This window comes from Diabrotica undecimpunctata, chromosome 1 (assembly GCF_040954645.1).
Source record: "Diabrotica undecimpunctata isolate CICGRU chromosome 1, icDiaUnde3, whole genome shotgun sequence".
Lineage (NCBI taxonomy): Eukaryota > Metazoa > Arthropoda > Insecta > Coleoptera > Chrysomelidae > Diabrotica > Diabrotica undecimpunctata.
The window spans coordinates 59,123,232-59,140,644 of NC_092803.1; the positions used below are offsets into that span (position 1 = coordinate 59,123,232).

At 32.0% G+C, this 17,413-nt stretch overlaps 1 protein-coding gene across 5 annotated transcripts in view; it reads right to left on the reverse strand.

Moving 5' to 3' along the window:
- The window catches only part of Pkg21D (Protein kinase, cGMP-dependent at 21D), a 149,242-nt gene that overhangs the window by 52,800 nt on the left and 79,029 nt on the right, over positions 1-17,413 (reverse strand). For 4 of the 5 annotated variants that reach the window (XM_072543078.1, XM_072543087.1, XM_072543096.1 and 1 more), the window contains exon 2: positions 15,655-16,026. In XM_072543078.1, the coding sequence (XP_072399179.1) occupies positions 15,655-15,938 (284 nt within the window). In that variant the 5' untranslated portion in view covers positions 15,939-16,026. Of the gene's footprint in view, positions 1-3,479; positions 3,592-15,654; positions 16,027-17,413 lie in introns of those variants that run through there. The other variant, XM_072543102.1, reaches the window with a different exon arrangement.

The following is a 17,413-nucleotide window of genomic DNA, read 5'->3' on the forward strand; positions in this document are numbered from 1 at the left end:
GAGAATTTTTCGAAGAATTGTTGGTAAAGAATACGGAGAACTAAGAAAAAGAGTTAACCACGAGATAAGCGACACGATGAAGGGAGCAGATATACTAATATTCATCAAAGCACAGATACTAAGCTAAATATAACACATATAACGAAGCGATTGGTAGGAAGACCTAACAGGAGAATCAGGCTATTAGACACGTTAAAATAATGAAAGTGATAAGGGAACTATGTAAAAATACATAATATAAAATAAGTGTAATTAAAACCAAGTGCTCAACCAACGGCCAACATGGCAACCTGCACAGTACAGAAGAATACGTAATTCCACCGCAAAACACAAATTAAAAGAGCTGTAAGAAAGGTTACAATTGCTAGCTTCCATTTCAAATTTATTGATAAGACAGTTTTTATCACACAGCTAATACTCATCAACGTAATGTTATAAACCAGTAAGAAACTTATTTGAAATTTTATTGTTTCCAATGTTGAAAAATGTTAAATAAATCAATAATGTGGGTAAATGTATAATCTGCTGAGGTACCGTAGAGTTGGGTGACTTGACTACAATTTGGACATTAATTCAGTAATACCTGCTATACTGATAAATCTATCACAAAACAAAAAATATAATGTTATGTCACTTTTGGCAAAGAATAGAACATATATAAAATTTTTTTATACAGAAAAAAAGTACAAAAAAAAATAAAAACCGTGTTTCTCAAGTTACCCTGTCTGTTGGGTGACTTGAAAATGCAAGCAAAAATCAGTGTAAATGGCAAGTAAAGCTGTTCTATAGATGACTAATCATTAAAATCACTAATAATCAAATTTAACTTTAAAAAAATCTGTTACTATTGTACAGGGTGAAATAAATTTTTGAGATCACTTTACTTCAAAACGTTTATTCTGACAAAATATAAAAACAAAAAATTAAAATATTCGCAAAAAGTTTACATTGTATTAGACTTAAATCGTAGTTAACAATATTTTTTATTAATGTAGTTACCTAACCTATTTGTTTATAAAACATTATCAGCTTCAACCAAATCTGTCAACAATTTGAAACGTTCTCGGCGAAGAAGGTGTGGAGCTGGAAGACGAACGACTTCATTTCTGTTCACCATAGTTTCGTCTATTACGTCAGGATATGAAAAAAAAATGCTTCTTTTTTATCCACATTTTTTCGTAAGAATTTGACTTGAAGGTGCTTTTCATCTATGATTTGACAGATTTCTCCAAGATATTTTACAAGCCGTGTTGCTTGTAAAGTTCACGAATTAAAGTTCACAAGAATACACTCTCCACATTGAAATGAATGTGGTTTCACAGGTTCTTAATTTGGCTTATTTATGTTGCTCTTGATTTAGCAATTGTAAATTATTATCCTCGGGCTTAGTATTGCTGAACTTTTCTTCGTCGGCCTCGTCTTCAAGTTATATATCATCTATTTCACTTTCAAAAGAAAGTTCGTATTTATTAAACTTGCGTGACTTTGGATTTTTTTAACACTTCTCTTTTGATTAGGTAGTCGTACTTCCACCGTGGTCTCATCTAGTTTTTGTGCTCCTAAATCATCTCCACAGATGCTTTCCCCTGGAGCAACATTTAGTTTCTTCCGTCTGCCGGACATATTTGGTTTCACATATCTTGTCGTTTCAAACATATCCTTTAACACGTTGGCGATTTTCCCAACAGGCCTATATGGAGAAGGTATTCGTTTTAAAACAGCTTCCCGGTCGAGAGGAATAAGTCCTGTCGCTTTGAACTCGGCTTGTAGACTTGGGTATCGATCTTTCCTTATAGGGCCAGGTTTTGTTTGCTTTCATTTAGCCAAAACAGATCTCCATTTACCCTTTAGTGGTCTAAAATAGCAAACATCCAGCGGTTGCGTTAGATGCGTGCTATTGGACGGTAAAAGAACAAAGCTAATACATATTATTGTTTTGGCATTCTTGTATGACAGTGATGGAAATATGGCTGGCTAAATTGCCACCGATTAACACATTCGATCCTTCAAGTTTTTTAAAATAAGGGAGCACAATAAATTTAAACCAGTCTTCGAATAAATCACAATTTGCTCCGATTGTAACGAGAGTTTTCAGGACAATTTTCTATCGATGTAGACCACAGCTGATCTGTCTTATATACAATACAAGGTGGCAACATAACTTCTGATCCACTAACGGAAAACATCACACTCGTTAAAGATTTTGTGTGGTCCATAATTATTTCGGCATGTTAAGCTGTGCGTCAAACAACAACTTTGGTTCGTCCAGGATCATCGGTAAAACAGATTCACTTAACCTCAAAAAATAAAATTAACAAAACTGAGGTTCACCCCTTAAGAAAGTATTAAACTATTGTAAAAAAATATTACAGGTAATTTGCTGATACGAACACCTGTTGATGATCTTAATTATATAGCATATCAAATATCGTGGTTTTCTTACCTTTTATTCAGCATTTTTCAGGAGCCAAACAAAACAAATGTAAAACTTCTTGCAAGTAAATGTATCGATTCATCAGTGTAGAATACGTTAGAAATGATTTTGAAGTTTGAGCATATACCTTAGAGATGGCAACAGAAATTTTAAAAATAATTGTCTGCTCTGTCAGGTTACCCTAACAATTTCAAGTCACCCAACTCTACGGTAATTATAAAATAATTATCATTAAGAAGCACCTAAGTATCTTCATACAAAGGATTAAAATTTCCAATCGACTTAAAATTTACATTTATGTTACTATTGTATTGTATTTAAATTTTTAATTGTGTACTAATAGCGACAAAAAGTAATATTAAGTGACATGTAATAAAAATGGTACAAACATCTAGTTTTACTCCTGTTAAAATCAAGTGCCATTTAACAGTGCATTTGAAGGCTGTAGGGTTATATATACATGACGCTCTAATACACGAACACTCCACGCCACGAGTACTGTTCGAAGTATACTTTTTTTTTCTAACCAAGACCGGAGTGGAAGAAGTCACCATTTATATATTTTTTGAACAACGAAATCAAGCAACTTTTAAGAATCACTAAAAACGTCAGCAGGAAGAAAACTTTATCAAATGGACGAATTGTAAAATAAGCAATTCGAAGAAATGTAAACTAACTTTAATTCTAAAATTTATTCTTTGGAAAAACTTTTAACGCAGAAAATCTGTGCTTATAGAGAAAGAAAAAATAATTGGTTTAAGGCGATATTAAAAAAAAATGAAAACTGAAGGAGGTGTTAAAACCAGCAAGATCGTTATACTATGGAGACATCTGGTAGACGTCTTTGTGTTCTTATATGTTATACAAAAAAGATAAATATATAAAATAGCAAACGTGCGACTTCCTGCTGATTTGACAGGATCGTTTATTTACGAAATAATTTACAAACCTGTTTACCATTAATAACAAAAAACTTTGCAAAAAATCTATTAATTATATATTTTAAAAACAAAATCTAAATGAAATAATTCGTGAATATACTCACATTTTTGTAGAAGAAACAAAACCACGAACTATATAATTCCCTAACCTCACCACGATGTTGTTTGTGCAAAACTGTACATTCAATGATAATTAATTATATAAAAACAAAAATGTAATATTGTTTTTAACAGACTTAAAAATAATTAAAATAATATGTATTAACAAAGGAAATATATATTTTTAACTTGTGTACATATACAGATAAGCGATTTTTTAACTGCTTACCAGAGTAAACAACTTTACGTGAAATACGTAACAAATTTATGACTGCATTGTTTCTTTAAAAAAAAAGTGTTATTATCAGGAGAACAAAATATGATCCTGATAGATAACGCCAAAGAATAATTTAATATCGTTTTAGAGGAACATTAATATTATCGGTTTAGAGGTAGAATAGCAAGATTAATAATGAAACATTTTTTGTTTAGTGTATGAACTACATTGCTCAAAAATGTTTAAATTAAAACAACTTTTGAAATAAAATAAAAATAAAAATTAAAATACAGCACAGTAAAATTATAATAAATAAAATACATTAAAATAGATAAGTCCATATAAAAATAAACTAAAACAGTAAAATTTTCATTTTAAAACATTTTCTTAGGCTATGGCTCCACGAGCGACAGATTGTCGCTAGCAGTAGCAGTAAACTTACGGCGGCAGTAAAGCATATCGCCGCGTTTTGGTCTTGTAGTGGCTCCATGAGCGTTAATATGACACAGCTACAATCAGTGGTATCTTGTCCGTGTATATAGCATATAAAATAAATAAATAAATAAGTAAAATAAATTCACACCGATAATACAATAATATAGTATGGATAATCTATCATTTCAACAAAAAGTTGCTTTAATATTGGTATTGTGCCGTCGACGTACGGTTAAAAAACAACGGAAATGGTGGATTCACCCTGTTCTAGTGCCTAGACAGACAGAGGGAAAATTTTTTCTTTTACACAACAAATTAAAAGAATATCCTGACAAGTTTTTTGAATATTACAGGATGTCAGTGTCTTCTTTTAATTTTTTATTATGTGAAATAGAAGATGTCATACGAAAATAGGATACATCAATGCGTGATAGCCTAAGCCCAGAAGAACAATTAGCAATTACCAACCTTAAAGTAAGATTTCAAATTACATATTTTATAATCCTATACATGTATCTACCTAAAAATAAAAAAAACAAAATGTTTAACTATTTACCTTTCATTAGAATAAAAAGGGGCCGCCACCACTTCTTACCTCTGCGTATTCTGTAATTAGCTACTGAATTATCAAGTAGATCGACGGCTCCCATATGTCGGTTATATTTATTTATCATATTGGGTTGATGTAATGAATCTTTCTTTTCCAATATCTAACTTGCTTTTATATGTTAGAATAATTTAAAAAATTCTGATGCGACATAAAATTTGCTTTGTTGCATTCTTTTATTTATGAATCACGTCAAGCTATCGAAAACGAAACATTAGTACTGAAGGATAATAAAATTTAACTAGAAACAATAATTATAAAATTTTTATTTATATGACATGATTAGACAACCACTTATATAGAAATGAATCACCAGTCCGAAGAAGGAAATCCAAAAAATAGATTTTCGGGAAATCAATAAAAACTTTGATCAGATAAAAGGCATATATCGAGCACAGTTTAATTAAATCTTGCCCAAGTACTTTCGATCCCTAGATCATCTTCAGGGGCATCTGAAATAAGCCAAGAAAGGTTTTTTTATAACCAAAGAAATTGATTAACTTCGATAAAAACTCGAAGTTTATGGTTGAAAAAAGGTTTTTATGTGATTAACGTTTATAGACTTACTTCGTCAATTGTGGCCTATCCGGCAAGAACAAGATGTCATAAACATATAAATGTACATTACACTACAATACAAATGGACAAACAAACACTTTAAAATAATTTAAGGAAGGCTACATTACTTGAAGAAGCCGGAGACAGAATGGCTCCTGATCTAACGGAAATGTTGGGGTGACATGTGACAAATGACAACTTGGATGAGCAGTCACAATCATAGATATGTGATCTGCACCTTTTACAATTCTATGAAACTAAGTATTGACCAAAAGTCCAACTGACTCTACTATAGGAGGTCACTGATGAAATATAAAATTATATAGAATATTTTTTAAGTAGATTGAATAATCCAGATCTCACACTCAAACAAGTCTGTAATAATTAAGGTGTTAGTTTGAGAGCAACTGAAATAGACGAAAAGTAAGAATGCAAGAAGCGGACTAAACAATATGTTAGACAGTGGGTGGTTGACTACAATAAAATGGTCTACCAAGCACTATCTGTAATGTAGAAAGGAAGAGATCTGACTATGTAATTAAAATACTAATAATTGAAAATCAAAATGGAAAGCAAAGTATATAAATGGGGTGTAATCCAAGTAGTTCAGTTGAACCCACAGTCAATGGTATAACTATAAAATTACTATGGATGTGCTCAGTGCAGGAAGTCTAAACAGTCGAGCTGGGTCCCCTACGACGTGAAGCTGTAATAAAGTTTTTAAAAATAGGTTTAAATTTAGTACAATTTAAATTAATTTGAGTATTAAGACAGTGAGAGTTTTCATTTGTTTCCCTTGTAATTTCCAAATCTTCCAATAAATCCAACTCCATATAGTTTTTCTTTCTACTAATGTCATGTAAGATAGATGAACCAGTGTTGATGTTAAAATTGTGTTTACTGGATAATAAGTGTTGACCAAAACTTGAAGAGTTTGGTCTTTTCAAATGTTCTGAAACTCTAGTGGATAACTTTCTAATGGAGATCCAGAGATAATCCACTAGAGTTTCAGAACATTTGAAAAGACAAAACTCTTCAAGTTTTGGTCAAACTAACACCTTAATTATTACAGACATGTTTGAGTGTGAGATCTGGATTATTCAATCTACTTAAAAAATATTCTATATAATTTTATATTTCATTAGTGACCTCCTATAGTAGTGTCAGTTGGACTTTTGGTCAATACTTAGTTTCATAGAATTGTAAAAGGTGCAGATCACATATCTATGATTGTGACTGCTCATCCAAGTTGTCATTTGTCACATGTCACCCCAACATTTCCGTTAGATCAGGAGCCATTCTGTCTCCGGCTTCTTCAAGTAATGTAGCCTTCCTTAAATTATTTTAAAGTGTTTGTTTGTCCATTTGTATTGTAGTGTAATGTACATTTATATGTTTATGACATCTTGTTCTTGCCGGATAGGCCACAATTGACGAAGTAAGTCTATAAACGTTAATCACATAAAAACCTTTTTTCAACCATAAACTTCGAGTTTTTATCGAAGTTAATCAATTTCTTTGGTTATAACAAAACGTTTCTTGGCTTATTTCAGATGCCCCTGAAGATGATCTAGGGATCGAAAGTACTTGGGCAAGATTTAATTAAACTGTGCTCGATATATGCCTTTTATCTGATCAAAGTTCATTTATTCGAGCATTCAACCTTATATTTATTCAATAAAAACTGTTTATTCTCTCTATTCAACTGTTTCTTTTTTAATAATGGCATCTATTATAAAGTACAGTTTGATACGGTTAATTAAGATTGAAAAAAAAACCATCCATTGATTTTTGTTATCTAGAATACCGATAAAGAAAATATTGGATTTCTTTCTTTCTTAGAACTTATAATTTTTTGTTACGATTTGAGACACAAAATTGTATTAAAAAACTTTAAAGTAATTTATAAAAACAAAGAAACAACTTAACAAACACAGAGAAATAAACAAACAAGAACAAAAATATCCGATTAAATGGCGATTACCGCTACAAGCGACAAATTACTGCTAGTGGAGCCACAAACGCGCTGCAAATTACTGCTAAAAAATAGGTCCGGATCTATTCGCTAGTGTAGCCTCTCAGTATCACTGCTGTTGTTTTCATTTATCAAGCTACATTTTACTGCTACTGCTAGCGACAATCTGTCGCTCGTGGAGCCATAGCCATAGCCTTAATCAGTGGTTGACATAAGCTAATACATGTCGTTGCATTTCTTTAAACCTAGAAAGGTGTGCTAGTACTTACTGGCGGTTCAGCTGGACTTTCGTCAGTTTTCCGACATATAGCAAAAAATTGGAAAAGAAATCAAAATGTAATTATAAACACTTTTATTACAAAAAATTTAAAAAAATGTATGTCTTAGTCGATGTATACTATTCGTTTACACATATTGTACATAGAGTTGCACATAATTGTACATATTGTACACTTTGGACAAGGTGAAAAGCTCGGGTTCGTTCGGAAAAATATTCCGATGAGATTATTTTGCATAATCACTTTCATGAGATACCCCAAAATAAGATACAAGAGAAATGCGAAAATTTGTTCAATTTTTTTAAACAGTTTTTTTTAAACACATTGTTCTAATAAATTAATAATTAATTAATTAATAAATTTTTTCGGTCAGGACAATTTTTTTTTGATTATTCTGAACAAACTATGTCTCGTGTAGTTTTTCTGTAAACTTGATCGTTTTTGAGTTATAAATAATTTAAAACTGCGAAAAACGTAAAATTACGATTTTCAAGGCTCAAAAACACAAGTAAAAAAAATATTTTTAAATTCATCAAGGACTTAAATTCAAGTTCAAAACTTGTTCTGTTATTTCATGATAAGTATTACTACTTCGTTTTAAAACATTGTTTTTGAATCGTTAATGAAGCGCTTATGACAAGACGGGCGCTTGGGCTGCGGCGTGTATAAGAGAGAGAAACAAGATCTATAGTAGAAGCCACAGTTAGAATGCAGTGTTGGTCTTACGGCGCGCAGCGATGCCGCTCATGTCGGCACAGTGGTAGGTGTGTGGAAGTTTGGCGATGACTGAGAAATCAGGACCGTACGCGCTTCGTTTCAGAAATTTTTACTCATTAATTTAACTATTAAAGTTAAATAAGAGAATTAACAAAAAAAAAAACAAATTAATTCTATAAAAAATGCCTGTATACATAAAATATTTTATACCTCGTAAATACTTTTATACATATATATAAAAAAATGCAAGTAGTTTACCCTATGCGCAACGATAAATATATATACATAAAATACACAAGAAACTCATAACTAAAATGTACTGTACGTACAGTACTAAAAAACAAATAAGCATTACTCATTAATTAATACTAATCGCAATCCATATCTAAATCGTCCTCATCCTCTAAATCATCTCCTATATTAATTATAACCGGTTCAATATCTTCCTGCAATTTGTTCACCGCAACATTTTTTTCTTCTACTTTCTTGACTTGGTTCACATAATTATGCCACTGCTCTTTAGATACGCGTTGGTAAGCTTCTTTTATCAACCGTTCTACCGTTTTTCTTTAAAATTGACGTTGTATGCCACATGAAGTCTCAAAATCTTAACGCCATATTTTTCCACAATGTTTCAATTTTGTACTTGTGGTATTCACGTCTAAATGCGGCCGTAGTATCCAGTAATTCACTTTTTAGGTAATCCTTCTCGAAGAAAATGTTCTTTTTAATTAGCCAATCCTTGGTTTGCCTTTTGTTTCATAACTTTACGGGAAATAAAATTTGCGAGAGTAGTATGACGCGTTATCCAAAACGACAACGTTTTCTTTGTCTTTGGGCAAGCTTGGAATTAACGTCTTCTCAAACCATTTTTCATATAGGTCCATTTCGTCGTAGTATTCAGCGGTTTCCTTCTTAGCCAAGAAAGTTAATTTGGCCCATGCCACAAAACCAGTTTAGCTTCCAGTATCAAGAACAACCGAGGAGCTATTTGGGTTGAAGCTTTCAGTCCAGTAGAGAGCCCTTTTATGGAGGCATCTCGTGGATTCTTGATCGTTGTGTCCCTCCATTCCTTTTGGACTAAAGCACCGAGGTTTTAGTCCAAGACTCATCGGTATGAACCAGGTTTACATTATCCTTCTTTCTCAATGTTTTTATTTGTGTGAGGTTTTGTGTCTCCAGGTTATGATATCTTTTCTTTCCATCATTATCGAATCTCGACCTCTTTTACCATATTCAAAACCCATTCATAATTTAGTAGTCTAGAAAATGTGATTTTTGAAAAAGCTGGTAGGTCCTCATTATCCTTCATTCTCTTTATTATGCTGTCGACGGTTAGTGGTATGTTTAAAAAAAAAAAAAAATCATGGACAATTTTCCGTATTCGAGATTTCACTCCATCATCGTAAATTTTCTCACGTGAATTGCACTGGAAACTGTTTTTCTTTCTTTTTGTACCGGTTTCAGTTCGCCTTGCTGGACCTCTTTGCGGATGTCATAAATTTTGCGAACCCCGCACAATAAGTAATTAATTCTAGAGTCAAACAGAAATGTTAGGAAAATATTGGCCTTTTCCTTTTAATATTGAGCCCTTACGGAAAAAACATCGTAACCGTCAATATAACAATTTTGAAAGTGAAGTTTTGTTTTAAATAAAGTCTTCCTTGTTATTAACGAATGAAATATTCATATTCAAAATACATATTTCATTTATTTGTTAATAACGGGGAAGACTTTATTCAAAACAAATCGATGAGTTTCCCGAAAGAGGATTATTAAGTATTCATCATCATTCATTAATCGCGCTAAAATCTAGTTAAAAAAATCTGGCAATGCTGGCACTGCTTGGGTTAATTAGCTTCTCGTAAGAAGGCTTTAAAGCTCCTTTTACCACGTGTTTATAGACAGAAGAATACAATCAACAGATTTTGGACCCTATTGGCTCATTTTTGGATAATAATATGTATCTTTACGATAACAAAATTTAAATTAGACATTCAAAATAAAGTAATTTAAAGATACCATTTGTATAAAACTATCCCTTTTTATTTCTTTCCCAAAATTTTGATGTTCACGATCAAAATTGATCTTAAATAAATATCATCTTTCAATTTTCATATGACTTGCTACAAACTCTGGTAATCATAGTCCTAACAGATTTAAGGATTGTTCTGAGACTATTACCATGTATCTCATTTATTTCGATTAATTATATTGGTTGTTCTTAACTTTTCGTCTACAAAGAAGTTATCGAAGGCAATAATCGCTAATTGGTAATCTTTTTTGAGTATCTGAGCTATTTATAGTGCTTCCCGGAATCTGTAGACGAATTGGTGTTGATAGGGTGGTTCTCGAATGCTCCTAGTAACTCTGCACCGCCGAAGATAGTAGTGTTATGTTCTGCCAAGCATGTATTTCTTCGAATAACATTTGATGGTTGTCGTGTGTGCTGGTGTGTTTAGTAAAGGCCTATTTTTCGAGGGAGAATTTAAACATTTTGTAGTTTCGACGTACCTGAACCACAACTAAAGAGACAGCGAGAAATTACAGAGTTGACAATGGTTCTTTCATATCGTAGGCCGATCTATGACCTTCTTTTATAGTCTTCTAAAAAACTGCATATAAACAGGAAGTGTATAGCAATCAGCGGTCATACGGATGGAAGATAGTGAGACAAACTAAGTAGAAATTCAAAGATGAGTCAGACAAGGATGTGTGATGTCGCCACAATTATTTAATGTGTACTTCTAACTAATATTTCAGAAGGCACTATGGAAAAGAACTGAAGGTGTAAGGACTGGAGGAAGCATCATTAATGACATAAGATTTGCAGACGATATCGCAACTATGGCAGAAAATATAGACGATTTACAAATTTTTGTAAAAATCATTAACAGAGAAAGCAAAAAGATGGGACTAACAATGAATATTCAGAGTAAACCGTTAGAAAGTGTCGACAAATATAAATACCTCGGAGTAATTATAAACTCACAGTTACATGGAGATGGGGAGATAAAGAGATAATGGCATCAAGTTGAGGTTTGTCGAACGTTATATATGGTCGCAACTGCTATATGGTGTAAAAGCTTGGACTCTAAAAGCCCAAGCCGTAAAAAAAAATGGAAGCATTCGAAATATGGCTAAATAGGCGTATTTTTAAAATTTCTTGGACCGCAAAAGTCTCAAATGAAGAAGTGTTTGGCGAATTGGATATGGCAGAAATTTTATAAACACACATTACTACACAAGTATTGATACAATTTATTCCTTCCTTACTGTCTGGTAAATTTTTACAGCGATGTATTCCAGGGAAATAAGACTTTCCTCGTGACACTCACGCCTCCAGGTAAACTATAATTGTTTTGAATAGTATTGATCTCTATAATAAGAACCTATGGTGTTACTTGCAGTCGATTTTTTGGACTTAGTTAGTTATATACAAATTACGGCCGAAAAACGGTAAATTTTTGCTTTTTTCGCCTATCAGCAAATAGTGAATATTTGAAACAATTTTGAGAGTAAGAAGCTTATGTCACATAAAAGCTAAAGAAACTTTAAAATGGAGTTTTTTAAAATGTTTCTGTAATTAAAAAATTTCAAAATAAGTCAGAAATTTCGGTTTTTTATAAATGAAAACAACTTTTTAAAAATGGACTTGGAACCTTCATATTACAGGTAATGTTGGAACTTGTGGTTTTTAAAATAGGATCAAAATTTCAAAGCGATACAGAAGCGCAGATCCAGAAGGTATCAATGAAATTCCACCACCGCCACAAAAGGAAGTTGGACCTGGGAAAAACAAACAATCAGCCATTGATGTATTTATTCTTATGCATTACGACTTACACGTTTGTACGAATTCTTTACAAGTAATTTATAAAAGTAGCTATAAGTTTTAATAGATACAAAAATTTATCTCAAAATATGTATTTGGAAGAAATAAATTATACCTTGAAATTTTTAAATCACATAATACTATAGGATTACAATCGACTTTTGATGACCCCCCATTGTGAATAAATGAAAAACAGTAATTTAACAGTTTTATATTTTAACATTCTTATTAATGAATTCAGGTAATGAATTGAATAATGGTTTAGTACAATAATTGAGCCAGATTTAATGTGACCTGTATCGAATGACATCCGAGTACCGGGTCTGCTATCGTCCTTAGAAGAATTATAATTGTAAAGTAACTAAATGTTGTTTTTTAGAGGTATAGAAATGTAAGTTGGCTTTTTTAACTGGCAACTATTTTGACAGCTGTCGAGTGATTTTTGTTAAGTTTGGTTTGGCATTTCAGCATGAATAGACTGACGCCTAAACAACGCTTCCAAATTGTGCAAGTTTATTAGCTTCTCGTAAGAAGGAATCTGCCTGTCAGATTTTTTAACCTTAGTACTGTTCTATAGTGTAGTGTTGTGTAGTAGTTAAGTTTCTCAAACCCAACCTTATATAAGTTAAAGGTAACTGTTACTGGACAGTTTTCCTAAATGTTTTGTTACTGTCATTAACATAACCACTTCTTAGAAACTCTAAAGCTACTTTTACCACGTATTTATAGACAGAAGAATGCAGGCAACTTAGTTTTTTGACCCTATTGGCTTATTTTTGGATAATAATATGTATCTTAAGAAATATATACTTAAAAGTCGCGAATAGAATTGTAATTAAGACGGAACATTTAACCAAATGTGGATGTTTTAGAATTTTGGACAAATTGCAGTGATCTATCTCTACTAAAGAAATTAGCTAGCCGAACTTTAAATGCACCTACTAGCTGTGCTACTTTAGAAAGGTTATTTTTTTGTACGAGTACTACGGTTATTATCCGATAATTTGGATAAATTATTATTTTTTAACAATAAATTTAGATTAAACTAAATTTATGCATTTTATGTGACGTGTGTCATGATTCATGCGCGAATCACGCATGAACCGTGGACTTAATTAAGGAAATTAAGTAATCGTGAGCAGACGTGAACGGGAACGAAAAACCGCACACATGCCCATCCCTAGTAGATACACATTATTTTTGATAAAGATGCTTTAGCTTATGTTAGCTTTGTTGACTGAGACAATTTTGTGCTAATGTCCTTGCAGCAAAATCAGTAATCGATTTCCTTGAAAGATGTCGAGAATCTAGCGCTTTAATGGACAGCAAATAGCTCTGACATAGAATATCTCTGGGATAAACTGACAAGAAATATACGTGTAAGAAATCCAGCTTCCAAGTCAATTACAAAATTAAGACTTGCTTCATAGGATGAGTGGAATAATATTGCGCAAGAACTTATAAAATATTTTTTGAGTATCGTGAGACAGGATCATTAGAGCTAGGAGAGGAAACATTAAACTATTATGTTGAGTTGTTGTATGTAAATAAGAATGTGCGAATGTGATATTGTAAATGGGAATGTGTTGTATGTAAAGGATAATGTAATACCATAGAAAATGGAAAATAAAACTTTCAATATGATGAAAAATTGGACAGTAAGACGTGATGGAATAACTTTGAAAGTTTGGAAGGCTCTAGAGGAGGAAGGGGTTGATGTGTTGTGGCAAATAGTAAGTAGAATATATGATAAAGAAAGGATGCCTAATGTATGGAGGGAGATTGTGATTGTATCACTGTATAAAGAAAAAGAGGACTAAAAGAAGTACAAAGAGATAAAGTCAATATCGCACACAATGAAAATTTGGGAGAAAACTGTAGAGCGAAGATTAAGGAGGGAGACATTGATAGGAGAAGAATGGTGTGGGTTTATGCCAACAATGAGGACAACTGATGCGTTGTTTGCTTTGAAATAGTTGATACAGAATTATAGCAAGAAGAAAATAGAGCTACATTTCGTATTTATAGATCTTAAGATACAGTTCCAAGAAAAAAAATGGATACAGCAAGTAGTAGAGGCGGGAAACGTTTAACTCACTTGAAGAATTAAAAATAATGGCAGAAAATAGAAAAGAATGAAAGAGATGGGTTAATGGAAATTAAAATAGCTAGCCCAAATCCGACATCCTGGTAGGGTAAAATAAGGAGAGAAAGAAAGAAAGAGATACACTTCCTAGACAAATATGTATGAGATAGCGTACATTAAAGTAAGGACTTAGAAGCCCTTAAGAGTTAAAACAAAGTAAAAAAGGGAAATATCTAGGCCCTGACCAAATATGACTGGCTCAAACTTCTAGATCACACCAATGTCTTAGAACTAACAAACATTTATAATTACATATATGAAACTGGAATAATGTCACAAATATGGTTGGAGTCTACATTTATCTTACTCCCAAAAACACCTAATACATCATCATGTAAAAACTTTAGACTAATAAGTCTTACAAGTTACTCTTTCAAACTGCTTCTCAAGATAATTCCTAATAGAATTAAGAAGGAATGTGAAGAAATATTGGGAAACACACAATTCGGTTTCGAAGAAGGATTAGGAACAAGGAAATATTTGTTTTCAATGCTAACATTACTTCAAACATCATAGGAAGAACAGAAATGAATTTACGTCTGGTATGTAGATTTTGTATAGGCGTTTTATAAAATCCAACATGAAAGGCTGTTTAAGGATCTAGAAATGATTGGAATATATGATAGAGATCTGAGATTTTACAACATCTATATTGGAATCAAGAAGCTTCCATTTGGTAGACGGCAAAGAAACAGACAAAATTATCATTCAAAGAGGTTTCAAACAAGGTTGTTTGTTATCCTTAACTTTGTTTAACCTGTATTCGGAAATAATATTTTACAAAGCCTTGGAAGGGCAATGTGGAGTTCAAATTGGGGCAGTAACTATTAACATCAGATATGCAGGTGCCAAAAATTAGCCGATTACAAAAGTTAACCATTTTAATTACCTAGGATGTTGGATTAACGGGACACTAAATGCGGATGAAAAAATTAAAACTCGCATTTGTGAAAGTTAGATCTATACTGTGAAATTATCAGCTGCATTTACAACTAAGAATCAAGTTCATAAAATGTTATGTGTATCTTGTACAGCTATATCGATGTAAAACCTGGATCATGAAGATTGATCTGATGATCAAATTGAAAGCTCAATATATCGTGATTTAAACGATGAACTTCATCAATGGACTGGCTTATCAGCAAATGAATTGTTACAGGCCGCACAAGATCACAGGTAATTTAGGCACGGGTACTTAAAGAAGAAGAAAAAGAATAAAAGAAAATGTATTTTTTATTAATAATTCTAGCTGTAGGCCTAGAGGGCCTCAGAACTATATAAAAAAAATAATAGTTTAGAAAAGTTTACCATAAACATTTAAACAAAACCAACAGAAATAAAAATTAATAAAAAGAACGAATTCAAAAGTAGTCATAGAGGCATATATATTATTAGATGATAAAAAGACTTACCTATATAAATCTGGATTTGATGATCTCTTGCTATTCCCGTGCGGAAAACAAGTTTCGTCCAGACTTAATTTCGAGGATATCTGGATACCAATAGGTTTGGAATGAGAGAAACTTTTGTGATCACTTTTGCAGTCGAATTTCTCACCGCAAGAGCATTTTGCGAACAAACTGCCACAAGTGTGAGATTTTTTAAAAACGCCGCGTAGATTTCCATTTTTAGGAGACGCCTTGCCATTGTTACACAAATTAGATGGAGGTGACTCTTTTTGCGCATGGACCAGCATCTTCAGTGTTTCGGTTAAACAGTAAAACGTATGTAGATTTGTATTTCTGTTATGTGATATTTATACCAGGGACGATCATATTATTCACCTAGAAAAAAAAAAAACAAATATACGTTAATAAAAACGTTTGTATTTAATATATAGTTATGTTATTTTATGAGCTACTCGTATGTTCTGTGTCCTTAATGTTTTTTCGACCTCTTCCCAGTAACAAAATAAAATTACTTTAAATAAAACAAAAGTTTAAATTTTATTTTTAAATTTTGAATATTTTTTAGTCGATTTTAAGTTAGTATTTAGTAAAAGAAAGTTTTATAAACAAAATTAATACATTTTCAATTTCATTATTTATAATTATTACTTTGCTTTTATTTTCAACTAAAGAGTACCTACTACAACAAAATTTAATTCAGCTATTAATACATTATAATGTATGACAGAAATTTGTGTGTCCGACAATTACTGTCAAAAGCAGGGCGCTACTGCATAGCACCTACACTTTGTGAGAGAAATTTGTGAGATTTGGCACTTCTAACCGCTAGAATATAACGCTTTTTTCTCTGATTGACGTTTACGTCGGTTATTTTTCAATCTTTCTCTAGCACTTTCCTTTTTCTGTTTTTTCCTACTTCCTTTCGAATCCGGATTAACAGTAATAAGACCTTCAGTGTCAAATTCCATTTTAATTAAAATAAAACACCCTGTATATTATTGCATTGTTAAATTTTTGCGTAAGATTCTACATAAAATTTTTATAAAGTATTATACAGTGTGTCGGTAAAGTATGGAATAATAAATTTCATTATACAAGGTGATACACATCACAGTGATGACGTCATCGGCTCTTTTTTTTAATGAAACACCCTGTATTTTAGGACATTTTTAGATCGATAAAAATGAGCTGATTTCAAAAAAGTATAATACTCGGGTCTAGTGGATATAATTTGAAAGATATGTGCTTAGAAAATAAATTATTTATTATCAATTGCAAAAAAGTAGCCTACTTCTAGTTTTTGGTAAACTGCAACTTTTAGTAACGTTCAATAACAATTAAGTAGTACAATAATTGTATTAATTAGTGAATGTTCTGTATTATTGCTTAGAATTAATTTTAAGTAGAAATGAATTTAAGTGTAAAGCAAAGAATTGAAATACTCATGACGATTGGGTATGGAGACAAATCGCGAACTCAGATGGAAGTGTGTAATTTATTTAATGATAAATATCCAGAAATACCCATCATGCAGTCAACAGTAAGATTGAAAAGAAATTTCGAGAAACTGGTACAGATGAAAATGCACGCAAATTAGGTCGTCCCTCTGTAAATTATGTTACAACATTAGATGTTCTACTTGCTTTTGAAGAAGATGCGGACACTTCTGTTCGTAAGGTTAGTAGTGATCTCGATGTTTGCAAAACAACGGTACCCAAAGCTCGTAAAATTAAGTAAAGTAAGTAAAATGCACAGTTGTAGA